The sequence below is a fragment of the Rutilus rutilus genome, assembly GCF_951802725.1.
Source record: "Rutilus rutilus genome assembly, chromosome: 7".
NCBI classification, from domain to species: domain Eukaryota; kingdom Metazoa; phylum Chordata; class Actinopteri; order Cypriniformes; family Leuciscidae; genus Rutilus; species Rutilus rutilus.
In genome coordinates, this window is record NC_140221.1 from 28950437 (window position 1) to 28977754 (window position 27318).

Consider the following 27318-nt stretch of genomic DNA (forward strand, 5'->3'; position numbering starts at 1 on the left):
CTGTGAAGCCCTGACTCTGCCCCAGTACAGTTTGTGTTAAGCCTGCAAGTCTGGTTGTTTGATGAGAAAGAGATGAAATGTAGTTGAAATGTAGTTGAAATAAACGCGTTAAGAATCCGAACAGCTGTTGCAGCGGAGGAGGACTATTATTCTGTTGAGAAGAACCATAGAGAGGAACTGATGAACAACTGACGGCATGGTTTGATGTCTGGTTGACCAATCAGCGGAAAAAGGGGTGTTTCACTCCCGCCCACATGTAGAGATGAATATTCAAGCTGATTATTTGTTTTCAACCCCAGAACTATCAAGCCAAAATTATTATATTATAAATGAAAAAGGCGCAGTGTTCTATATTTCTTTCAATATTAAGTAAAAAAGTGAATGTTCGGAAGATATCGTGTTATTCCTGACAAAGCTATTATGTACTTTTATAACTTTAGAAATATTTCAGTACTTAAGTGATAATGTCATTATTTTGATCAATTTCATTATTTTTTATTTATTTGTGAGTAACATTCCTCTAAAGATCACTCCAAAACAAATGTATGCACATGGTAAGGACAGATTTATTTCAAAAAGAATTTTAAAAGTAATTCTACAGAACAATCATATTATATGACTTCAGTAGAGGCTCCCTTTGGGTTTGGGGGTTTCACTCTTCTTTGGCCTAAAACAAAATGAAGCACATTCATAAGTCATGTAAATAATCAGTACATTTTCAAGAATAAGCTGAATACTACATATGTTTCTACTCTGTAAATGTGAGAACGAATCTACTGAGTACAGACTCTGAAATTATGCAACTGACCTTTCCAGCATCACGGCTCTTGGCTCTGAGCTTGTTGACCTGAGACTCAGAAATGTCAGCACGCTCCTCAGCTTCCTCAAGCTCATGCTGCACCTTCCTCAACTTGGACAGGTGAGTGTTGGCTTGCTCCTCCTAAAGAGTAACATTTTTACCATGCTTGTTAACTAAGCTGTGGAGCAGCAGTGGTATCTCACCAGTAAATAAATTACTAATTAATTAATAATCAATGTGCAAAAATATATACATACCGCCTCCTCAGACTGCCTCTTGTAGACTTTGACCTTCAGCTGCAGCTTATCAACCAGATCCTGAAGTCTGTTGATGTTCTTCTTGTCCTCCTCAGTCTAAAAACAATTTCATAGATTTATTCTAAATATTTGACTATAAATGCATGTATGAATGACTCAATGGATTTAGTCAGACATGGTCGTACCTGATAAGAGAGCTCTTTCACTCTCCTCTCATATTTGCGGACACCCTTAACAGCATCAGCTCCACGTCTCTGCTCTGCTTCAACTTCAGCCTCAAGCTCACGGACCTTTGATAGCACATAAAAATTCTCAGACAAGTACAAGTGTAGTCATTGGGAACCTGAGATAATGCTTTAATTTTAAAATGATGTTTGTTGTGATCCCTTAAAAGTTCTCACCCTGCTCTCCAACTTCTGGAGTTGTTTCTTTCCTCCTTTCATGGCCAGACTCTCAGCCTCATCCAGACGGTGCTGCAGGTCCTTCACTGTGACCTCCAGATTCTTCTTCATCCTCTCAAGGTGAGAACTGGTGTCCTGCTCCTTCTTCAGCTCTTCTGCCATCATTGCAGCCTTTTGCATTAATACAGAAAGTCATTAGATCCACATTTTTCTAGTATGGAAACTTCTTTTGAAACATTTGGCAGCTACTGTTGCTCACATCAGTGATGGCCTTCTTGGCTTTCTCCTCTGCATTTCTGGCTTCCTGTACAGTGTCATCAACTTCACTCTGGACCTGAACAAGGTCAGCCTCAAGCTTCTTCTTGGTGTTCAGGAGACTTGTGTTCTACAAAATGGAAAGCAACAGTTTGAACATTTTGAAAGATGCTCTCAATTCCCTTAATTTCAGGGAAATCAATTATCAAAAGTCCAAAAACCTCTCCAAACAAGTGATCTGAGTGTTTTACTGAACATAAAAACTACTTACATGTGTAAATGCCACAAAGCATAAAAATATTTATAATAACATAGAATAAGTAACAAGCAATAAGATCCCGAATGATGACTGATGATCTTCCAGCACTGTTTCAGCTGTGCGCTCCAATTCTATGGCACACAGTAAATCTCCTGTCAATCTGAGCAATCAAACCAGTCAAAGTGCGCTCCACATCATCTCTACCTATCACCCAAGATTCAGTTTCCATTTTTTTAACTTTCAAATGACATTGGAAAAACTGCGTCATTATTGCGACACGATCAGATCCTGGAAGTCCTATAGCTTTAGCCAAGCAGCATGTCATGTTACTCCATGAGGATTTTCTTAAGAGCTACGCATCATGTTATGTTGTGTGGGCTCATTTGAATCGAGACAGCCTGTTCTCAATAAAGATGTGTGATTTACTATGTTTTACTGATGTTTCGCGAAGTTGCAAAACAAAACGTGGCACAAAAGCCTCATCTGTATACTGTTTACATGTTTACAACATTACTGTTTACCATTTTTATTATGTCAATAAATTGCGATCGGTTTGTGAAATCGGCCAAATTTAGTGACTACCGATAGACTATCGGCCGATACCGATCTGCGGCTGATCGATCAATGCATCCCTAATTATAAGAAACAAAATGCCCTTACCTGAGAATGCAGCAGCCCAACACGCTCACTGGCGTCCACCAGCTCTTGTTCAGCCACTTTGCGGCCTCTCTCTGTCTGCTCCAGAGCAGCTCTCAGCTCCTCAATCTCAGACTGCATCAGAGTGTTTCTGCGCTCCACCATGGCCACTTGCTCCTTCATGTCTTCCTGTCCTCTCTGGGCATCATCAAGGTGCAGTTGGGCATCCTGAAGATAACATTAGCTTTAGAATGAGCTTTCAATATGCTTCCTGGTGACCTTAACCTAACAAAAGTTAGATTATACAAACATATTACTACATTCCAAGGTCGAACAGAAGTCAAATACCTTGAGTTGTCCCTGAACGTTCCTGAGCTGTTTCTGGGCCTCAGCAGCCTGGCGATTGGCGTGGCTCAGCTGAATCTCCATCTCATTAAGGTCTCCCTCCATCTTCTTCTTGATTCTCAGGGCATCATTCCTGCTCCTGACTTCAGAGTCCAGAGTGCCTTGCATGGATTCAATGACTCTCTGGCTGTTCCTCTTGATCTGCTCCATCTCCTCATCCTTCTCTGCAAGCTTCCTGTCAATCTCACTTTTGACCTGATTTAGCTCAAGCTGGACACGAAGAATCTTGGACTCCTCATGCTCCAGGGTGCCCTATGAAATTTAAAAACAACATGTAATTTCAGAATTAAAATAATATTTAACAACACAGTAAAATGGTTTGAGCAAGAATGACATATTAATCTCCAGATACTCACTTCAGCCTCTTCCAGGGCAGTCTGAATCTCTGACTTCTCAGTCTCCACTGTCTTCTTGGCCTTTTCCAGTTCATGGATGCTCTTACCAGTCTCACCTAACTGCTCTGTCAGATCTGAAATCTCCTCTACAAGTTATAAAGAAAATATTATCAACATAAATATATTGTGAATCACTACAGATTTAACACCGTAACACATTGAATCTTACGCTGCAGATTCTTGTTCTCTCTCTTGAGGGTCTCCAGCTGATCCAGACTCTCCTCATAGGAGTTCTTCATCTTGAACAGTTCAGTGCTGAGTGAACGAGCCTCTTTCTGGGCACCTTCCAGCTCTGCCTGACCTTCCTCATATTTCTGCTTCCATTCTGCCAGGACCTTTGGTCCAGATATTTCAGGGTCAGGTTTCATATGTAACATGTTGAACAAAGCCCATTCTGGCCATGCTTTTCAAAGATAAATTGATTGTACCTTGTCAAAGTTTCTCTGCTTCTTGTCAAGGTTAGCAGCCAAACCATTGGCTCTCTCCACATCAATCATGAGGTCCTCCACCTCACCCTGGAGTCTCTGTTTGGTCTTCTCCAGAGATGCACATTTAGAGTTTACTGCCTCAACTTGTTCCTCTGCCTCTTGCAGACGCTGAGCCAGCTTCTTTCTGTTATATTTTTTGTAACATTTAGTCAGAAGATGCATGCAATTGCACAAATTATTAACACATATCTTCACTTCTTTTGATGTTCATACTTGGACTCTTCAAGCTCCTCAGTGCGCTGGATGGCATCAGTTTCATATTTGGTTCTCCACTGAGCAACCTCACTGTTGGCCTTTGACATTCCCCGCTGCAGCTCAGCCTTTGCCTCCTGCTCTTCCTCAAACTGCTCACGGAGCAGGTCGCAGTCATGACGGGCTGATTGCACAGCATGGGCCAGTGCGTTCTTAGCCTAAAGGACAAAGTCACATAATATTTACATTAATTCATTTAGCAGACACTTTTATCCAAAGTGACTTACAAATTAGCAATACAAAATATGATATTAGCTTTATTGTATTACATTAACTTTGTTGTATAGTGTTGTATTAATTTTTTTGCATTATATTAGCTTTGTTGTGTAGTAAGTGGAAATTATGTATTTGTTTTCATTATGCTATATTACCTTAACCTCCTCTTCAATATGCCTCTTAAGCTCCTCGATTTGCTGAGTGAAAGCTTGTTTGCCTCTGGTGAGCTGAGAAACCAGAGCCTCCTTCTCCTCCAGCTGACGGCCAAACTCACCTGTATAGATTTAAATTCACTGTGTCAGATTGTGCTGTCTCTATCAGTTACTATCAAAACAAACTCTTTGAAAGCAAAATGTAAATAAGTGTGTTTTCTTCTGATAATCTTAATACACCACACTCAGTTACTGTTGGAATACTATTAATTTATTCATGATTGTCATTAGTTACCATTTTCAGTTTGAAGTCTTGCTCTATGAGCACTGAGGTCATTTAACTGGCGAATATTCTCATCATTCTTGGATTTTATTTCACTAAGTTGGTCCTCAAGTGTGCGGCACATCTTCTCAAGATTAGCCTGCAAATACAAAAGTCATTAGATAATTGAAAAACTTCAACATGTTATGTATTCTTTAAACATAAAATTTCCTACTTTTCCTTTGGCAACAGCTTCCATGTTGCTGGAAAGATCGTCAATCTCCATTTTGTATTCACTCTTCTCTTTCTCAAGCTTCTGCTTGACACGCTGCAGGTTGTCGATTTGCTCTCCCAGCTCGGCCACACTGTCTGCCTGCTTCTTGCGGAGGGCAGCAGCAGTAGCTTCGTGCTGTAGGGTGGACTCTTCAAGATCACGACGCAGCTTCTGGAATTCAGCTTCACGCTTCTTATTCATCTCGATCTGAGCAGAAGTGGCTCCTCCAGCCTCCTCAAGCCTCTCACTGATCTCCTCAAGTTCCCTGGAGAGATCAGCTCTCTGCTTCTCAACCTTGGCACGAGCAGCGCGCTCAGCCTCGATCTCTTCCTCAAGTTCCTCAATGCGGGCCTATGGTGGAAAGTAGTTAATTTGATTTTTATTGTTCAGCATTTAATTATATTGTTCGTAATGTTGAAAAAATATCAAAATACCTGAAGCTCCTTGATCTTCTTTTGGAGTTGCGCACCCAGAGATTGTTCATCTTCTATCTTGCTAAGCAGCTGGCTTGTTTCAAAGTCTTTCCTGTGGGTGTTCAACAATAAGTGGTTTGCAAAACAAAAACAAAACTTAACAATAATGTTTTCAAAGATTTTATGCTTTAATTACTTTTTTATTTTCTCGTCAGATTGCTGCTTTTCATTCTCCAGGTCCATGATGGACTCTTGGGCTAATTTCAGGTCTCCTTCAAGCTTTCTCTTGGCTCTTTCCAGGTCCATGCGGAGCTTCTTCTCTTGTTCAAGGGAACCCTCAAGCTACAGGACAATGATAAATAAAATATGTTCACAGCAAAAAAAAACAAAGCTAATTTGCTGAATTAATAACATGTTTACATTATCAACTCACATCATCAACTTGCTGCTCAAGCTTTGTCTTGGATTTGGTCAGGGTGTTGACTTTGTCCTCCTCGGCCTGAAGATCATCCAGTGTCTGCTGATGTGACTCTTGGAGGGCTTTCTTCTCCTTCGTAAGCTTGGCAATGCTCTCATCCTGAGCTGCCATTTCCTCAGTCAAGTTCTTGACCTGTAGGATTTTTGTTGCAAATAAGCTTATATTTTACACTTCATTTTCTATATCAACACATAAAACAGAGATTAAATCTAATCTTAAACCAACTCAATCTCCAACCTTATTCTCAGTGGCATGTTTCTCCTTCTCCACTTTAGCCAAGGTGAGCTCCAGGTCATCAATGTCTTTCTTCAGCTCAGAGCACTCATCCTCCAGTTTTCTCTTCTTGGCTGTCAGTTCAGCATTGATTTCTTCCTCATCCTCCAGTCTCTCAGTTGTCTCTTTGAGTTTAGCTTCAAGCTGGATTTTGCTTTTGATCAGACCCTCACACCTCTCCTCAGCATCTGAGAGATTCTCAGCTTCCTGTTAAGAAAATAGGTTGCTATATCATTGGAAACCACATTGCTCATTTTAACGTGTCAGACTGCAACTCATACTTTGTGTGATGAAAATCTCTCTTTTGTGTTAAATTTAGGGCAAGTTAACGCGACAATAGCGCTTTAACAGTTCAAAAAAAATAGTGACGTTAATGTAGGCTTTATTTGACGCTATGAATCACCCGTAGGTCATGCCAGGGTTTCCAGATCTACGGTTTTTCCCTACATCAAACATTATTTGTAGCTCCTCCCGTCCAATAGTAGACCAAATAAGTATATTATTTCACTTTAATATATCTCGAAAAACATGCATGAATCTCAGAAGGTATTCTGATTTAATATATATATATATATGAAAGATACAGTATACAACTTACCGAAATCCGTATCATGACTCATAATCACTCAATCTGTGTTTCAACCGCGGAAAGACGTCAATAAAACAGCTTGTGAACAATATCACTTAATGTTACATTTACCTCAGGAAAGTTATCAAGTTGTCACTCACAGTTTGTTAGTTAGCTATAAAAACACTAGAGAAGAGCTTATTTACTGTTAATTATATATGTATGTTTAAATAAATTCGCCATGAAGTGTTTATGAAAACTACCTTATAACTGAGTTGTACAAACATTTCAGCTTTTATTTGAGTTTAAATAGCCTATCTGGATATAAATAGCAGTTGAATATAATAGCTCTGTTGTTAATTTAAAATTATAATATTATAGTGTACCAAATGAGAAGGTTCCCTGTATTGTTTGCAGCATTATTTGGGAGAGATTTTTTTTTCCTTAAGAAAAATCAAATTATTGGTATCAGTATTGGCATCGGCCGATATCATTCTGAATAATCAGCTATCGGTATCAGCAGAGAAATTTATTATCGGTGCATCTCAAAAAATACTCACAGATGCTACTTGTAGCTGTAGATCATTTTTCTCTTGCAGCAGTGCTACCATCTTCTCTTCAAGTTCCTTCTTTTTGGCTTCAGCCTTGGCAAGATCTTCTTTGCATTTTACAAAGTCCTCTTTCATGTTTGCCAGCTCTTTCTCAGTTTCGGCACTCTTCAGTAGAGGCTTAACCTTGTAGTAAACCTTCATCCATGGCCAGTGTTTGACATTCATGAATGAACGGATGTTGTATTGGATGGTGTAAATGGACTCCCTGTGAAAGATTCATCATTAAATGCCATAATCATTATAATTATATCAATTATAATTTGTTTCCACAGTTATTGTTGATGTCATCTTTACTAATGACAATACTCACCTCCTTTCCATCATCTTCACAAATTCCCTCCTCATCACGTAGCCACGACAGAGAGCCTGAGTCATTGTGACCAGAGCAGCCAATTTCTCATCACGCATCTCCTCAAGAGTACCCAGAAGACCAGCTTTGAAGAACACCTGAATTTATGTAAAACAGTAAATCAAAAAATACTGATTTAACCTGTATAAGCTAAATGACCATGATCACCGAATCTTTGAAATTTGTAAAGCTAAATATGAACCTTTGTGGTTCCAAATCTGTACTCGTCATGATTAACGTCGATGGATCCCAGGAGTTTCTCACTGGCCTTCTTGTTATCCATAAACTGTCCCTCTGGGATAACACTGGCATTCAGCACCTTGTATCTATGGAAGATGGGAAGATTTATCAAAATGCTTCTAATAAAGAGTCTCCAACAGGAAATTGTATTTTCATATGGTGTCATTTATACCTCTGTTTGAAGTCACCATAGAGGATTCTGCTGGGGAAGCCCTTTCTGCAGATTCTGATACCCTCCAATACACCGTTACACCTCAGCTGGTGGATAACCAGGAAGTTCTCCATGAGACCTATAACGAAGTTTACACCATTAACTTGGTAAATTAATTTCATCATATAAATTGAGTGGCAGAATATCTGTAAACTTTTTAATACTTTACCTGGAGTCTTGGACTCATTGGGAATCAGGCAACGCACAAAGTGAGGGTGAGTGCTCCTCAAGTTGGTCATGAGTTTGCCCAAGTTCTCCTGTGAAGAATAGAAAGGGGTTGCCATGCTTTGTGTTTCTTTTTTTCTTCAAATACAGAAATATTGCTGTGAGGTCATCTCTATACATACCCTGAACTGGGAGGAAACAGTCTGCATGGAGCCACCCTTCTTCTTGCCTCCTTTTTTACCAATCTCTATTGAGATAAATATACAAAAGAACATGTATAAATGCAAAAACAAGAAAGAAAGTGCAAAGCTAAATCAAAGTTTGGTTAAATAGATTTTTTTCTTTACCCTCAACAACAGGTGGGTAGAGAGTAGCCAGTAGTTTGACAGAAGACTTCTGGTACAGCTGCACAGCAGACTCATTCAGTGGATCCTTGTTCTTGTCCAACCAGCCAGAAATGTTGTAGTCCACAGTTCCAGCGTAGTGAACCAGGGAGAAGTGGGCTTCAGCCTTGCCTTTGACAGGCTTTGGTTTCTGGAAAGCATTGTTCTTGCCAAGATGCTGATCATATAACTTGTTCTTGAAAGAAGTGTCTGAAGCCTTGGGGAACATGCACTCCTCTTCAAGGATGGAGAAGATACCCATGGGCTGTTTATAAAAGAATGTTGTTGAAGTATTACAATTTTAAGATTTCAAGCATAGAAATTGGAAATTAATAAGTTCATAAACCAGTAAAAACCTTCTCAATGAGCTCAATGCAAGCAGCCAAGTCCATGCCGAAGTCAATGAACTCCCAAACAATGCCCTCCTTCTTGTACTCCTCTTGCTCCAGCACAAACATGTGGTGGTTGAAAAACTGTTGCAGTTTCTCATTGGTGAAGTTGATACACAGCTGCTCCATGCTGTTGAACTGGATGAAGAAACAGAACCATTTACTGACTTCTGAATATCACTCAATGTGCCATTAAAAAAGAGATAAAAGAATCATTCTTACATCAAAGATCTCAAAGCCAGCAATATCCAGCACACCAATGAAGAAGTTTCTTTGTTGTTTTGTGTCCAACATCTGGTTGATACGAATGACCATCCACAAGAACATCCTCTCATAGATAGATTTGGCCAAGGCGCTAACAGAGTTGTACACCTGTAAGTAGAATAGAGTGGATATTATTCTGCTTCTGCAGTAATTAGCCAGAATTTGAGGTTAAACACATGGCATGCTAGAAATGTTATTATACCTGTGGCACGGTCTGGCCTTTGGTCACAAACTCATTTCCGACCTTGACTCTGGGGTAGCACAAAGCCTTCAGCATATCAGCAGAGTTCAAACCCAGAAGATAGGCAACTTTGTCAGCCTCTGCAATTAAAAAAGTTGCACAAAAATCCATCCCTTTTCTTGCCTTGAAAACTAAATGAAACCACCCTTTTCTTTGTGAAAATAGAAATAAGGATCTCTCCATTCAAAGCACTGCATGTTATGACACATATTAGTACAATTTAGTCTCACCTTCTGTGCCATCAGGCTCAGCCTGCTCCTCACGCTGCTTCTGCTTGAACTTCATGTTGCCATGATGAAGCACAGCTCCAGTGAACTTGTAGATCCCCATTTTCTCCTCATTAGTAAAGCCCAGAATGTCAATAGCAGTCTGAAAATTACAGAGAAGGATGAGTTCTAGGATCTTTTCTGCCATAAGCATACAGTATGTCAATATTCAAATAGCAATGACTCACATCAGTAGCAACCAGCTCCTCTTTATCATCAATGCTGGCCACTGTGATCTGACCCATACTGCACATAGGGTAGTCATAGGGGTTGGTGGTGATTAGCGTCATTTCTGTAAAATACACAGATTTTTTGAAACAGTGTCTTACAATATTATCTGGCATTTAACACTGAATGTAATGTGTGCACCTACCAAGCAGCTCAGGCTTATGGTTGGTCATCATCTGGTAGAAGATGTGGTAGCCTCTCTCATCTGGAAGCTGGAATGTCACTCTAGACTTCTCCAGCAGATCTGTTGAGAGAATGTACTTGAGTCACAATCATCTGAAGAGTGACAGATCAAGACAAATGTTCAGGATGGATCAATGAAATCGTGTCCACCTACATGTCTCAATGTCAGCACTAGCCAGTTTTCCAGTGGTGCCGAAGTGAATTCTGATAAATTTACCCTGTTTGAAACAAAATAGCACAATACATAAATAATCTCTTTATATAAAATTCTGTATAGAAAAATCCAACACAATTGACTAACTATATTGTAAATAAAAAGTGGTTTACTTACAAAACGAGAGGAGTTGTCATTTCTCACAGTCTTGGCATTACCATAAGCCTCAAGCAGAGGGTTGGCAGCAATGATCTGGTCCTCAAGAGAGCCCTGTGATGTTTGAAGGGTTTTCAGTTATTTTCATTTATTTTCTTATTTAATGACTAAACACTATTTATAGGCACTTCACAAATTCACATATCATGTGAGATGAGTGTAAATCACCATCATTAAAAATAAAATGTAGTTTTATATCTCATACCTGCATTTTGCCAGGAGTAGCTTCTTTCTTCTTGTCACCACCTGCCACTGCAACTGTGGCAAAGTACTGGATGACACGTTTGGTGTTCACAGTCTTTCCAGCACCAGATTCTCCACTGGTTTATGAGAGATTATAGAAAAAAGAAGTTTAAAAGACATGTAGACTTTTCAAAGTATATTCAGAAGTTCATTCTTAAATTCTGTTTTATAAATATCTCCATATAGATTTTCCATTTACATTATACTTTAATTTTTGTCATGGTCTGAGATTAAATGAAAATACTTACGTAATCAGGACAGACTGGTTTTCTCTATCTGTTGATTGTAATGTGTAAAATATCCGATAAATATTTCATATATTAACATCATCAAATTCACCTTAATGAATTCTATAGAATTAAATTCCATGTCTTACCAGTCAGCATGAACTGATATGCGTTGTCAGAGACAGAGAAGATGTGGGGTGGGGCCTCCATACGCTTTTTGCCTCTGTAGGCAGACACCACTTCTGCATCATACACTGGGAGCCACTTGTAGGGGTTCACAGTTGCGCAGAAGAGTCCGGAGTAGGTCTGAAATGAGCAGAGACATGGTCAGATTGCAACAACACAGACAAAATTAACTTAAATGCTTTTTTTATGTTGTTTCAGAACTTACGTAGATCATCCATGCAGCATAACGCTCTTTGAGGTTATACAGCACAGAGGCTTCATTGAGATGGGTCATCATGGCCATGTCCTCAATCTTGTCATACTTGGGAGGATTCATTGGGTAGACGTCATCCTCCTTTACTGTTCTCTCCTTTAAATTTGATAAATTAGATATTAGATATAAAAGAAAACAATGTAATAAGTAATTTAATGAGCATCTACATTAAGTAGAAATTAAAACTCGCCTCCTTAGTGTCAAGCAAAATAACTGTGGCTTTGCCACCCTCTTTGCTCTTGACTGTTCCCTTGAGGTACAATTCTTTGGCATCAGCCACATAGCAGGCAGTCTTGGCATCAAACGGTTTGTTCTGAGCCTCAATTCTCTCTTTCTCAGGCTTACGAAGGTAAATGGCAGCCTTGCCATAAACGGCCATCTCAGCGTCCGTACTCATGGTGGCGGCTTACTAAAATTTGGATAAGAAACATTGACATGCTTTTTGAATCAATAAAATAAGTATTGATAATCAAACACACTGTCCACAAACAGTATTCATAGAGGGTCTCATGTAGTTAAGGTCTTTATAGAATATTAAAGTGAAAAGGCCTATTCAAATGTAAAAAGTGTGAACACAATAGTCCTTAATTTATGGCGTCTCTAATTAAATCATCTGTCACAATATGCATTTTGTTGATACATTATAATACATAAAAAACTGCATTAACAAATGAAACTAGAGTCTACATGCATCTGAAAACATGCTAATATTTAACCATGTCTTTTTAATGCAGTAATGCAGTGTGTTGCTACCACCTACCTTCCTCCTCTTGAAGACCAGATGAAATTTTAACACCCTATAAAGGAATTCAGTTGAAAAAAATAATACATTTAGGCATATATGGTAATAATATCTTTTTAAAGACTTCTTCTGTCATATCAATTCACTTAGTATAATCTCATACTAATAACAACATCAAATGCAAAGTATTTCAGCTTCTTACCACAAGCAGGAACTCCTCTAGGCTCCTATGAGACTGGCTGTGCTCTCCTCAAAACTTATATTGAGGTCAATTTGCACACTAAGCAGAGGCTATAAATGGATAAGCTTTAGAGTCCTAATTTATGGTAAGAAGCTACACCTATTCTCAGTCATCAACAGATATAACATCATTTTACACATCAGTTATAGGTATCACATACATTTGACAATGCAATAGTTTGATAATGTGTCCGTATTTTGAATAAATTACATGATAGTCATAGTCATAATCATATTATGTGTTTTTTATTTACATATTTTTAAATATCTTTTTACATTTATACTTCATAAATATTTCATTTTTAATTGACTGACAAGAAATTTTTTTTTGATTTTAATTTGTGGGGAATTATTTTCAGTTGCAGATTAAATTGGAATAATATTAAAACAAACATATAAAGACACATTTGATATCTATTTTTCACAAAGACAAGCACGTATAACAGAAATGGCCATATAAGTGATTGACTGCATGGAAGATTGCCATCCAAGCTGTCTCAGAAAAAAATACCATAATAGTTCACTCCCAGTGTATGAGTCTAGTGTCTATTTATACCTAATGCTTTTTATGATTGGGATGGGTAGACTATATTACTTGATGAGGGGAAAGATTCAGTGATTTTTCCATTTGCTTTGTCGTGAACACTGCTGTGTTTCCATTTTTATTTGTGTTTATTGCAATGTTTCCATATTTTAATGTTAGACATCTTTAAACTTAATTAGAAGTGATACAACGATTTGGACTTATTCAAAGTTTATACTTTAACATAAATTTTAAGTTAACATGGAACAAATGACAAAGTATTGTAGCAATTAGTCATCACAACAGTAAAGAACGTCTAACCTCAAATGCCAAAGTTATTGTCGTGTATGAACAAAAGGAACTAAAGGATTTTTTTTTAATCATTGCTCATTTCAAGGTTTTAAAGACTCACTTATATTTGATTAAAAACACTGAATTAATCTATTCAATCTTACATTTCCAGCATCACAGCCAGAGGCATTGCTTGTAGGGTGAAAGTTGGGAATGAGTACAAAGGGCCCAGAGCTTTACATAATATTGACTAGGGATGCACCGATCCACATTTTTCCCCTTCCGATCCGATACCGATACTATTCCGATACCAGAGCTGTGTTTGCTTTAATATTATTATTATCATTATTGTTTATTTTATATGATGCTGAAATAAACATCTCTCAACAGGCAAGTATGATATGTACGTATGTATGCATGTATGTCCCAAAAGGCAACTTGAGGTAAGTATAAGGTCAAAAAAGGAAGTCAGAAAAACAGAAAATCCTGTTAAAAGGAAAAATACCATTCTGAAAACAAATATGCAACTGTAATGGTTTCAAATTGATTGTCATGTCAATATTTATTACATTCCCAAAATGTCAAATACTTGAGTCTTGAAATAAGTGCAAGTGTAAACATCTTACACACACACTATCTGAAGGGTGATCCTCGCTCAGAAGCGGTAACTCGAGATAAATGCTCGATCAACATCACCCATCATGCAAATAGACAAGCGGATTTCGCCTCAAACGCGCGTCAATTTCGCTTCAAACTTTTGCTTTTTACGCGCGTCAATTTCGCTCTGGACGCGCGAATGGATTCAAAATATTCAAGCGGTACACGATCCGTTCCACCTGCACGATCCGTTTCACGCATGCGCGTAATTACGTAGTAGAAAACGTCACGGTTTTCCTACACTATCGGTACCACGCATGCGATGAAACATTTGAAGGTCAGGCGGCATAACTTGCGGCAAATTTGTGTAACGTTAGTTGTATTGTGTTTAACATTTCACAGCGGGTCTATTTTGATGCTTTTAAATGTAGCTTACGCTATGCATTACGATGTGTTTACGTGGTTGCCAATCCAAAATAATAAAGGAGTTGTGAGTTGTTACATGAACATAATGATCAGTTTCCTCCATACTCTCCTTTGCGATTCATTGCTGTATGGTATTAGGCTTAACTTACTTAACTTGCCGTGTTTTGGTCTGAGGTCAGTAGTATTGTCAAAGACGGTTTGTGTCGTTTTTGTTTTATTAAAAGCTGCTAATATTAGTTAACTTTTAAGTTGAGTAATTTTGTATTAGTATGGGTCTATATAGGCTAATATCTATATAATCTAAATGAGGAAAATAATCCCTTCAATGTTGTTTATAGAAGACAATAAGGAACATAATATGCATTTCTGCCTAGACTATCTGCACTTACATGAAGAAAGAACTACAAACAAGTGGGGAAACGTCTAGAACGTATTTCAAACTGACAATGGAAATGACTTGAAAGAAGCATGTGTGCACACAGAAGTGACATGAGACCAGCGGTGGACAGTAGTGAAGTACACTTTTGAGTATCTTTATTTAAGAGTAAAAATGCGCTTTATCATTTGCGTATGTGCGTTTTCTACTGCGTCTACTACGCATGCGTGAAACGGATCGTGTACCTACACGTCCAACTAGACGCGGTCACGCGGTAGATGCGAATTTGACGCGCTATTCGCGTTTGGTGTGAACGCACAGTAACGTGGTGCTTTTTTAAATGTTTGATTGTGTTCGTTGTGTTGTACGACGCGAGGGAGCTTCAAAGAGCTCTGAATTACGGCTTTGCAAACATTGCATTTTGCTGTCTTGCTCTGCAGTGTTTCCAGTGTGAACTATTTCAACACAGCGGACTTTGTTGGCTAGCCGCAAACTGCGGAATGGATTTCCTGAGCGGGGGCGTGTCTCATAACTCTGTGTCTCATTGAGCCGCGCCTCCGTTCAGGCAATCCATTCTGCAGTTTGCAGTCAGCTAGCAGACTAGCCGGCAGAAATCACTTTTGGAGTCATTTCAGCAGACAAAGTTAAAGCGCAGACATGACTCATGGATATCGGATATCTCAGCAGGTTGGATCGTGAAAATCCGATACGTGAATTAAGCTGGTATCGGTCTGATAACGATACTGGATCGGATCGGCCCCATCCCTAATATTGACAGTAACAAATATACAATTAGGATAATAACATGAACAGGCAGACAGACAGTGATTATATCACTGTATAAAAAAAAAGAAAAAAAAAGAAAAGTAAGGCATGCATGCAGATCTGGCACCAGCTAAGCGCTGATGAGGGGGCGTCTGAAATACTGAGAGGGGGCGATCACCAGATATGCAGTGTATAAGGCCTACACAATCACGTTACCACGGCACGACAACACCACCAAAATCAATGTATGCCTGCTTAACCCACATGCTCAGCTCATTGCGACCCGTTTAACGGAATATTATGATTAAAACAACCTGAACCCCTACCAAGACAATATAATGCTGAAAACTGCAACTAATTATCAAACATTTTAAATCACAAGCAAAATATTTAATTGTACCTTTAGCCTCAGTAGATGCAATCTTCTCTTCGATGATTGAAACCTCTTCAGCAGTAACTCTTTCCATTCGTTTCTGAATTTTCTACTTAGGTCATTTTCAAATGCCAGCTGGATCAGATGTGCTTTTCGTCTATGCAACATGCTGCATCTGTGCTCAGAAAATACATTCTTCAGCATTGAGAGAGTTCTCGCACATAGCAGTCGAGGCCCCAAATTTTAGTGCGTGTTTTAAGGCAGTCAGCACCACTGGCATGGCTTGGAAAACGCTGGAGTAATTTGAAAGAACTTTGAACAACGTCACTTTCTCATTCTGGCCTGTGCACAGTGTTTGCCAACACTTACGTGCAACGGTGAACTGAGACTCCACCATTTTGGTGTTCGTTAAATCCAGTAGTAGTTGCACTTTCCCCGCATTCAAAAGTTCTCACTACCAGGGTCCAGTGCATCCAAAGCTGCCATGTAGGTTGCTATTACATTCGCTGAAACGCACGGACATTTCTCCCAAAACGGAGTCAATAATGCTACAAAAACGGCCGCTTGCACTCCTGTTCAATGTTCACTTCACGCTGACCAACACTTTCATCCACAGTGTAGTCTTGCAGAGTCTTACTGGGCTGTCGCTGCCATTTCGGAGGAGCAGGAACCGCATCATCTGCACCTATACTTTCAGCCCACAGTTTCACAAACTCTGCATCTGATCGTAGACTTTCAATGCAAGATGCACTGCCAATGAGCCGAATTGCCGTCAATAGATCCGTTTGTTCAGCTTGCTGCATCCTATTCGGTGGATCCATCAGGCCCAAAACTTTGTACATCACACAGGCAAGAAATTAGAAATTTGGTTCTGTGATGGCCTTGTGAAGTCCAACAGTTTACATTTTTATGTCAGCACCTTTTCTTGTGGTTGTGATTTCATTCAGAAAATCCACAAGCGTGTCGTGCGATTTCAGCACCACGGACACCGTCTCAAGGTGTCCAGTCCATCGTTGATCCAGCAGCCTTTTAAGCTTCTCTCCCTTTTACTGTGCATCTACAGTTGGCTTTCTCAGAAATTTGTAAAATGCACTGCAAATGGCAAAAAAATCTCCAACAGCGCTCTTGGATGAAACTGCATGCACTATAACCAAATGTAATTGATGATCAACAATGAATGTAGCAAACTTCTCTGTTTAATTTGTTTTGAATGTTTCTGCATGCCTCCTCCTCTTCCAGACATAACGCTGGCCCCGTCATAACACTGACTTAGTATTTTATTTGTTTCGAGACCAACATTTGACAGCTCTTCGAGCATGATGTTGGTGAGTGACAGGGCATTGCACTTGTCTGTGGTCAATACTGACAACAGCCTCTCTTTCACTGTGCAGTTCTGGTCAACATATCTAAGAACAATAGCGATATTCTCATTGCCCGTCGGGTCCTTGGTTCCATCAACTTTAATTGTAAACCATGACTCCCCAACATCTTTAACAATGTGCTCTGTCACGATTGTACTCATCAGTTCAATTAAATCATTTTGAACATCGTGTGATATGTACATAGCATTTTTGGGAATTGTACTGAAGGCCTGCGCTAGCTTTTTTTTTTTCTCAGCGTGTAATCAAATAGAGACAGGAACAGTCCACTGCCCGCGTGACCTCTGTCATCAACTGAATCAATAGTACCCCTCAATGGGAGTTCGTTTGATACCAGGAATTCAATAATGTATATTATTGCTTACACATAAAGGCGGTTTCGAGAAAGCTGATCTGAATTAACTAGGGTTGAAATCTATTTTCCTGTGGAACATCGCAATTGCTGCTCTTTCCAAATAGCCATGCATGCCAGATGCTCTTTACAGTTAGCATGTCTGTAAAATCCTTTCGCATAATCTGTTGCATGCTTCCAATTGCTAAAACCAGTGCTTGTAAACACAGAGTCACTCCTGCCAAATTTCGGACAGGGAAAACAAAATACCTAATCTGCTTGCTCTGAATATTCTTGCCATTCCCTATCATTGTACCAATTTTGCGCAAATGCTTAGTCATTTTTATGTTGTTGTTTCTTTGGAAACTGCTTGAGACAAACCTGGGCTGGCTTGTCTTTACCGAGGTCCTCTGGTACACTATACGGTGACGGCGTCGGCGAGTCCTTGCTTTTGGCGGGCTGAGTGACTGGTAGTGGCGTAAGCGGGCCAATCAAAATTCGACTTTGCTTAACAGACTGTCCTTAATAAAAATATTGCTATTTTAGCTTAATATTCACTCTAGGAAGAATATGCAATTGGTAAACGTGATTTTTAAATAGCATATTTTATCATTAAAATCCCTTTAACATTCATGGTGATCTGAGGGGGTGGGAGAGTGCCGTGGAGAGTTATGGCCACTGTTCGGCAGAGAGATGCTCGCCCCACCCACACACCACGCATGTGCTCGTGTGGCTTATGGATTTAAGCTAAATATTTTTTGCTGATTCTTTGGTGATGCCCTCACACGTATAGTGGAGGAAGATGATGATGAAGATGAGGATTTATACCCTCATCTAGACAATGATGAAGAGGAGGATGTAAGAAATTGACTCAGATTCTACTCCAAGATAGATGGTTGATCATGCTTATTCCCCAAAATGGCTTAATTATCATAGACAAGAACAAAGTCAGCAGTTTTGTTGTTTCTTCACAATTTAAGTGGATCACATCTTGAGCAAATGGTCATCAATTGTAGAATGGGAGCAGGTGAAGGGACCCTGAGAATCATCTCAAACAATGGGGTGTCTCAACTTTATTAACATACAGATCACAGCTGTTACAACAGGAGCAGTTTCATTTTCATTAGAGGTGGTAAAGAGGTACTTTTGTACTTTTCCAACTTTGGCGAGCCAGCCAGGAGGGATTTTTCAAAAAGGCTGGGAAAGGTAAGAAAATTTGTTTTTTGTTTTTTTTTATGCTGGTTTTTGTCAGGGACCCCCCTCCTTTAAATAATCCAGAAAAGAAATCAAGGACAGAAGAGAACATCTTATGACTGTAACCTCTGTTCCCTGAGAAAATGGGGGGAACGCCCTCCACGTGAACCGTTGTCTGAAAAGCTATCCAATCACGGCAATCGATATTGATGGGCGACAGCCTATGACGTCACTACTAGTGCGACCCGGAAGTATAATAGGGCGCTTAGAGAACATGTCATCCACTTATCGTCTGAAGCGACTGTTCAGCAGGCATCCCGAGGCATGGCAAACGACACAGTGTCTCATTCAATGTTCTCAGGAAACAGAGGTTACAGTCGTAACCTAGACGTTCCCTTTCGAAAGGGAACTCGTACTGCGTCGCTGACGCTATGGTGAATGATATACAATCCCAATTTAGGGGGATTTACAGTTAAAGACCCAGAACCAGATATGATGGATGAAGACCCGGAGTCAGAATTATAAAAATTGAAGAAAAGTTTTACTGAAGATAGTTTGCCGTTTCATCAGCAGTAGGCCACCCCGCTTACAGTTACAAAGATAACAGCAATTATACCCTTCACCAAGGTCTAAGCTACGTCATTGCTTCAAGTTGAATTATTCTCATTGGCTAAGAAATAGATAAACATAGTAATTTTCCACACATAAACAGATAGACTGATCTCCATCGATTATGCAGCTGACACTCGGACCCTGAATTTAGGCACGTTATGACCTTCCAGTTCGCAGATTTGGGTTGCTGGGCGCCAGCATGTCCAGAACAACAACTCAGCCAATCTCCAATAATGCAGTTGTTCCTTAACCTGTAACCAAGAAGACTAACACACACCGACACACAGCTTTTCCAAGGTTGGATTTGGCCAGGCTCTAACTATAAACAGGAGAGTCCTCTCCAAACATCAAGATAATATGTTCTTTCTCTCAAGGAGAGCTACAATTTAGTCTAACTGGAAAGTAAGGCTTTAACTACGAAATGGTCACTCAAACTACTGGTTCCAATGACCCTTGTGACCTAGTTGTCAGGGTACCCCAGAAAAGCAGATGGATATATTGACATGTTAAAGAAGTCCATAATTCATTTCTGGAAACCAGGCTAAATGAGCAAGCACTGTTAAAGCCAAGAAACACTCCCCCTTCGGGTCACATACATTATTCCCTACAGTCACTGCCCAAGCTATAAGCCTCAAAGTGGCCTCCGAACAACGAAAGGCCTACCAAAGCCACTCAAAGGCTTGGAACCAACAGCTTCTATGGAAGGGGTTCCTTTAAGGGAATATGGCCAGGGGGTCCGAAAGAATTCCCGTCCAGTCACTTTCTGAGGGGAACATAAAGTCAGCCCTACAGGCTGACCCGGTCAAATTTACTGACCAATTAATGGCAGTAGTTCACTCACAAACCGGATCATAGAGACGGGCATCCTGGAGAATAGCACTCAGCGCTTTATAACCCTTGCAAACGAGGGGAGTAACTCTACTCGATCCTGGATCTACACAGTGCCTCAAATCCCTGTGGAGGCTGGGCACTCTGGGGACCCTAATAAGGGGGCGCCTCCAGCTCTTGGGCTGATCTAACAGGGAGGCCTCGTGAGAGTCCTTCAACCTTTCGACCAGACTTAGGGAGTTAAGTATTCAAACAGAGTGATCCTCAGATAGATTCTGGAACACTATGCTCAACCTGATAATTACTGACCAGGTTCTGGGCTAAAATCAGGGAGGCCCCATGGGGCCTGCAACATGATACTTAATGCCTTTGCAATGCTAAGCATCCAACTCGTTGGTGAGCCGTCTTCAAGGAGGCCTGTTAAGGCCTAACTACTTGATAGTGAGGATGTTAGCAGAGCCAGCTTTCAGAAGCCTAGGTGCTCTCACAGACATTTCTGTGGGCCTGGTTATACTCATTTAACATTGCCAACAGGCAGTGTACTCAGCAGAAGTGCTTTTGATTCTTTAAAGCAAGGAAAGTACAATCTTACGCTACCGGAGTATCAAGGAGGCCTACTGTAAGGCCTACAGCTTCGAATGTCACGGGCGCCAGCCCGGGCAGTGCTTTGGCTCTAAGGGAGCATACTCAACCATCCCAAGTGGGAGGGAGTAACTAATCTGTTTCTACCTGAGCCTGGGTGGTGAAAGGTGATAACATATGAGCTATGGGTAGCAAAGTACTCTAATTAATGACCCTAAAAAGGGGAGCACTATCAACATGACCCTGAAGGATGTATTAGGGTCGAGGCCTATTATGTTGTTATTTTACAAGACAGATTTTATATTCTCTACTAGTCAAGTCACCTTCATTTATATAGCGCTTTTAACAATATAGACTGTTTCAAAGCAGCTTTACAGTGATAAAAGGAAATTAAAGTAACAGAGATTGTTTTAGCTTTACAGCAGCTCTAGAATAAAGTTATTGTCCAGCTAAAGTTAGTTTTGATTGATTCACTTCCATTGCAAAGACCATTTGTTACTAACTTAAGGGCCGCTTACACGACACTGTTCTAACAGAAAACCCTTAACGCGCTCCGGCCCGCTCATTCGCACAACAACAGTGCCTGGTGGCTCGAGAACGCAAACCTTAAAATAGGTTCCTAGGTGCAAGCCTTGAAATTTATTTTATTTTTTATCTCTGCGCAATCTTTAGAAACGCAAATCTGTGAAAATGCTGACGGCGTGCACATGCATATTACGTGTTTAGTCTATAGGTATGCGCGTTTGAATAAGTGCACAGGCGTGTAGTCTTTCTTTACAAATTGACCTCAGCAAATTACTTGTCTGGCCTTAAAAAAATTTAATACAGAATTATTTATCATTTCCGCGTAGCCATGTGAACCGGAACTATTTTGACAATGTTTTAATCTGTACAGAGGTAAAGGGAAGGAGAAGGGGGCCTTCACAGGGGAGAGACTAGTTGGGACCTAGTTAACCTCGGGATAAACAGAGAGACTAATATTAGCGTAGATGCCATTCTTCTTATGATGTAACGAGTGCATAAGGATTTATGGGTACAAATTTGGTCATAATCAGGTCTTGTGTAAAGTTCCAAATAGCACCAGTACAAACAAGACAGACTGAAAGTGCAAATAAGAGGGTTATTGATCAAAGAACTGAAAATGGCCATGTTGTTTGACAGCTTATTTTTATGGACATTCAAAGTCTTGTTACAGCAGTGGGTGCTTTTGACCCTGATATAATGGACCCTGTAGAATTCTTGCCACAGTGTTTTTCTTCCCAAGGTGCTGCATGTACTTTTTCATTCCTAAGCTGCAGTGTTAATTCTGTTAACGAAAACTATGACGGAAAATGTTCGTTGAAGACAAGACGATGAGAGACGACACCCATGTAATTAAACGATAATTGTTCCTATATCAACACATGCAATATCGATGACGAAAAAAGACAGGAAACGGTTTCAAAAAGACTGAAACAAACAAACAAAAAGACTGAAATGTGTTTAAAAAAAAAAAAAACTTGACCAAAACTACTTGTTTTTGTCATATAAAGGAGACGACAACATATTGACTGTTTTTACAAGCTTCATGCTTACGGTTGCCAGATTTCAATCATTTAAACCCCCAGTCAGAGCTTTTCTGTTAAAAGAACACGTTTTGTACCCGGTCTTTTCAAAAGTATCTGGCAACCATGCACGCATGCTCTCTCTACACTAATGAAGAAGTGTGGATGATCTGAAAACACAGTACGTCTCGTCGCCATGCCTCCAGGCTGCCTGCACAGTCCCTTCAGACGAAGAAATGGATGACATGTTCTCTAAGCACCCTTTTAAACTTCCTGGTCACACTAGTAGTGACGTCATGGCTGTCGCCGGCCAATACGATTGCAGTGATTATACTGAACTTCAGTCATCAGTCACGCTGAGGCGTTCCCCAAAGTGTCTCAGGGAACAAGAGTTACAGTCGTAACCCGAGACGTTTTTGAACGATGGTGCGCAGAGAGACGAATCCTTTCATTCGTTCTCACATATGCTCTGTATCAGATGTTCTCTGCTTTCTGCAGGAACTATTAGAAAAAGATAGAGCCTTTTCAACAGTAAAAGTTAATCTCAGTTTGTCACGTGGGGCTGGATTCAGAAACAATAAGCCAGCACCCTTTAATACAGTATGACAATTTATGAGGGGGTGAGACGGTTACTTCTGGTCACTAAGTCTCTTATCCCATCCTGGGATTTATCTGTGATTCTGGATGTGTTCTTCCAGCCCCCTATTGAACCATTAAAGAGTATTGATTTACAGTGTCTTTCTTTCAAGACAGCTTTACTGCTTGCTCTCACTACATCAAAGCGGGTGAGTGAATTACACGCTTTGTCTGTAGATTCTCAATGTATGCGGGTTTCAGTGGGTGGATCGAAAGTTACACTGAAAACTAATCCGGAGTTTGTTCCTAAAGTCAATGAGACATCAGAAGCACACCTTTTTCTACATCAGAAGAAGAGCGGTTAAACTATCTGTGCCCGCATTTACGTGCAGAGGATGAGTTTGTTACAAAAGAGCAGTCCGCTCTTCGTCTCTTGTGCTGCCAATTATAAGGGGGGACCCATTTCGTTTTACCACTATCTTACTGAGTGGTAAACGCAATTGTAATGTGTTACAAAGACGCAAAAATTTACAATATTTATCAGGGCTTCGAGCTCACTCCAGGAATAGTTACCTCTTGGGCACTGTTCAGGGGTGTTTCTATTTAGGACATTTGGAGCTGGGCATCACCGCAAACATTTGCGAGATATTAAATACTGAATGTGACTGAGCCATCTCTGGCTCATTCAGTGCTTAGTGTGGGAGCGTTGTGTGATACATCATAGTACTCCACACGTGTCAGTCACTCATATTTTTGTATTTCAGAAAAACACCTTGTTGCTTGTTCATTATAGGGTATTATATTATAAATGCATGCATTATATTATAAATTAATTAAATTATATTACATTACATTATATTAAATATAATAATTATAATAAATATATATATATAAAATTTATATTATAATATAATATAATATAATTTAATGAAAATTATAAATGTGACTTTTTCCAGGTATTATATTTACTTTTTAGATCTCTGGATCATCTGTAGAGGCTTAATTGTGCTAACTGGAAGGCTAGTTCACAGAATATTGCAATAGTCAATGACATCAGTCCAGGGTGGAAACTTTATAGCAGAAATGTTTGAGCGAATGCATTCAGTAAACATGAGAAATCAATTTTATAAAACCTTTTGAACTTTTATGGAACCTTTAAAAGTTCAAATTTGGATTCAAGACACTCCTGATACTCAGCACACTTGTGATGTGAATAATAAGGTTTAATGTAATCATACAGATCAGATATTAGTGTTGTAATAGTGTATCTTGTTGAAAAATCACACAAAGGCTAATTATTTGCTGAAATAAACAGGTTTATTAAGAAAGGTACTTTTACATTAAACATTCATATTATATGACTTCAGTAAATGCTCCTTTCAAGTGTTAAAGATTCATTCTTCTTTGACCTGGGAAAGAAGGAAGAGTTAAACATTAGTCTTATTAACAAAAATGTTCTTCACTTTACATAATGAAGAGAATACAGATGTGCAAATGTCAGACAGGATATGTAACATCAGCAAAATGCAATTATTATAGTTCCAGGTAGTTCATGTATTTGGATAAACAAGTTGAATAAATAATGCAAAAAAAAACTCATCTATTTAGTCTAACCTTTCCAGAATCACGGCTCTTTACTCTGAGCTTGTTGACCTGAGACTCAGAAATGTCAGCACGCTCCTCAGCCTCCTCAAGCTCATGCTGCACCTTCCTCAACTTGGACAGGTGAGCATTGCCTTGCTCCTCCTAAAGTTTTTTTTTATATGGTTCATGTATCACGTTTCATCAAATTAGCATTCCAATATAAATAATTACAGTGTCAAAATGTTCTATTCGATTTTACATACCGCCTCTTCAGACTGCCTCTTGTAGACTTTGACCTTCAGCTGCAGTTTGTCAACCAAATCCTGGAGTCTGGTGATGTTCTTCTTGTCCTCATCAGTCTTCAAAAAATACACATTTACAAAATTAAGCATTGATCCTTTACTAAAAATAGGCATTGTCAGTACATACACTGTTATACAGACTCTTTTGTCTGAACAAACTTGTGAGGAATATGGTCATACCTGATAAGTGAGCTCTTTCACTCTCCTCTCATATTTGCGGACACCTTTAACAGCATCAGCTCCACGTCTCTGCTCAGCTTCAACTTCAGCCTCAAGCTCACGGACCTAAAGAACATATTATTTTTATTCAAATAAATAAAAATATAACATACTTCACTTTGCCCATATCTTAACTATAAAGAGGCTTACTCTGGACTCCAACTTCTGGAGTTGTTTCTTTCCTCCTTTCATGGCCAGATTCTCAGCCTCATCCAGACGGTGCTGCAGGTCCTTCACTGTGACCTCCAGATTCTTCTTCATCCTCTCAAGGTGAGAACTGGTGTCCTGCTCCTTCTTCAGCTCTTCTGCCATCATTGCAGCCTTTTGCATTAATACAGAAAGTCATTAGTCATTTTTGACGTAAAATGTACGTAAGCGTCTTATGAAACATTTGGCAGCTACTGTTGCTCACATCAGTGATGGCCTTCTTGGCCTTCTCCTCTGCATTTCTGGCTTCCTGTACAGTGTCATCAACTTCACTCTGGACATGAACAAGGTCAGCCTCAAGCTTCTTCTTGGTGTTTAGGAGACTTGTGTTCTACAAAAGGGAAAGCAACAGTTTGAACATTTTGAAAGATGCTCTCAATTCCCTTAATTTCAGGGAAACAATATGCCCTTACCTGAGAGTGCAGCAGCCCAACACGCTCACTGATATCCACCAGCTCTTGTTCAGCCACTTTGCGGCCTCTCTCTGTCTGCTCCAGAGCAGCTCTCAGCTCCTCAATCTCAGACTGCATCAGAGTGTTTCTGCGCTCCACCATGGCCACCTGCTCCTTCATGTCTTCCTGTCCTCTCTGGGCATCATCAAGGTGCAGCTGGGCATCCTGAACATAACAATAGCTTTAGAATGAGCTTTCGATGTGATTTCTGCTAGGCTGTACTTACCATATGTTAGATTATTTAAAAAAAATATGAATGCATCCTGAAGTCAAAAAGAAGAATTCCTATGCATACCTTGAGTTGTCCCTGAACGTTCCTGAGCTGCTTCTGGGCCTCAGCAGCCTGGCGATTGGAGTGGCTCAGCTGAATCTCCATCTCATTAAGGTCTCCCTCCATCTTTTTCTTGATTCTCAGGGCATCATTCCTGCTCCTGACTTCAGAGTCCAGAGTGCCCTGCATGGATTCAATGACTCTCTGGCTGTTCCTCTTGATCTGCTCCATCTCCTCATCCTTCTCTGCAAGCTTCCTGTCAACCTCTCCCTTGATCTGGTTTAGCTCAAGCTGGACACGAAGAATCTTGGACTCCTCATGCTCCAGTGTACCCTATGAAAAATAAAACAACATTTAAATATAAGAATGAAAATACACACAGTGTATTGATGAATACAACAACACTGTATGATGGTTCTAGCAAGAATTCCATATTGATCTCCAGATACTCACTTCAGCCTCTTCCAGGGCGGTCTGAATCTCTGACTTCTCAGTCTCCACTGTCTTCTTGGCCTTTTCCAGCTCATGGATGCTCTTACCAGTCTCACCTAACTGCTCTGTCAGATCTGAAATTTCCTCTATAGAGAGAAAAACATATAATATGTATCATAATGCACACGTGCTTACTTTTTAATGTTCACTGAGAATTAGAACATTTAAAGGGATAGTTCACCCAAAAATGAAAATGTTATCATTAATTAATTACTCACCCTCATGTCATTACAAACCCGTAAGACTTTCGTTCATCTTTGGAACACAAATGAAGATCTTTTTGATGAAATTTGAAAGCTTTCTGTCCCTCCATAGACAGCTACATTGATTCTTTGACACTTACAAAAATGTTATAAAGAGATCATAAAACTAATCCATATGAATTGAGCTCTCAGATTTCATCAAAAAGATCTTAATTTGTGTTCCAAAGATGAACAAAAGTCTCACGAGTTTGGAACGACATGAGGGTCAGTAGTTAGTAAAAGAATTTTCATTTTGGGTGAACAATCCCTTTACGTTTTTTTTTCTAATTTAACGGTTTCATTCTTACGCTGCAGATTCTTGTTCTCTCTCTTGAGGGTCTCCAGCTGATCCAGGCTCTCCTCATAGGAGTTCTTCATCTTAAACAGTTCAGTGCTGAGTGAACGAGCCTCTTTCTGGGCACCTTCCAGCTCTGCCTGACCTTCCTCATATTTCTGCTTCCATTCTGCCAGGACCTTGGGTGGAGATATTTTAGGATAGAGTTTGTTTAAAAACTGTTGAACAAAGCCAATTCCAGCAATACTTTACAAAGAGAATATAATATGACTAAAACTGTTTA

The 27318-nt window shown here is 39.7% G+C and overlaps 1 protein-coding gene across 2 annotated transcripts in view; it reads right to left on the minus strand.

Annotated features, from left to right (window-relative positions):
• Nucleotides 1-546: 546 nt before the first annotated feature.
• Nucleotides 547-27318, minus strand: part of LOC311294053 (myosin heavy chain, fast skeletal muscle-like) — a 36360-nt gene continuing 9588 nt past the window's right edge. Inside the window, exons 2-39 of one of the 2 annotated variants that reach the window (XM_084414705.1) lie at nt 11545-11688; nt 11303-11459; nt 11175-11202; nt 10889-11003; nt 10645-10737; nt 10468-10531; nt 10276-10374; nt 10091-10194; nt 9867-10005; nt 9598-9716; nt 9354-9503; nt 9099-9269; nt 8707-9007; nt 8542-8606; nt 8364-8451; nt 8156-8273; nt 7946-8069; nt 7705-7841; nt 7344-7599; nt 6180-6422; nt 5898-6074; nt 5661-5806; nt 5486-5576; nt 5013-5402; nt 4811-4937; nt 4519-4637; nt 4109-4305; nt 3836-4019; nt 3577-3742; nt 3369-3493; nt 2956-3264; nt 2632-2835; nt 1717-1842; nt 1458-1628; nt 1242-1346; nt 1057-1152; nt 809-940; nt 547-667 (exon numbers count right to left, since the gene is read on the minus strand). In XM_084414705.1, the coding sequence (XP_084270831.1) occupies nt 653-667; nt 809-940; nt 1057-1152; nt 1242-1346; nt 1458-1628; nt 1717-1842; nt 2632-2835; nt 2956-3264; nt 3369-3493; nt 3577-3742; nt 3836-4019; nt 4109-4305; nt 4519-4637; nt 4811-4937; nt 5013-5402; nt 5486-5576; nt 5661-5806; nt 5898-6074; nt 6180-6422; nt 7344-7599; nt 7705-7841; nt 7946-8069; nt 8156-8273; nt 8364-8451; nt 8542-8606; nt 8707-9007; nt 9099-9269; nt 9354-9503; nt 9598-9716; nt 9867-10005; nt 10091-10194; nt 10276-10374; nt 10468-10531; nt 10645-10737; nt 10889-11003; nt 11175-11202; nt 11303-11459; nt 11545-11688 (5595 nt within the window). In that variant the 3' untranslated portion in view covers nt 547-652. Of the gene's footprint in view, nt 668-808; nt 941-1056; nt 1153-1241; nt 1347-1457; nt 1629-1716; nt 1843-2631; nt 2836-2955; nt 3265-3368; nt 3494-3576; nt 3743-3835; nt 4020-4108; nt 4306-4518; nt 4638-4810; nt 4938-5012; nt 5403-5485; nt 5577-5660; nt 5807-5897; nt 6075-6179; nt 6423-7343; nt 7600-7704; nt 7842-7945; nt 8070-8155; nt 8274-8363; nt 8452-8541; nt 8607-8706; nt 9008-9098; nt 9270-9353; nt 9504-9597; nt 9717-9866; nt 10006-10090; nt 10195-10275; nt 10375-10467; nt 10532-10644; nt 10738-10888; nt 11004-11174; nt 11203-11302; nt 11460-11544; nt 11689-24266; nt 24381-24585; nt 24718-24818; nt 24915-25037; nt 25143-25226; nt 25398-25488; nt 25615-25696; nt 25901-26030; nt 26340-26459; nt 26585-27048; nt 27215-27318 lie in introns of those variants that run through there. The other variant, XM_084414704.1, reaches the window with a different exon arrangement.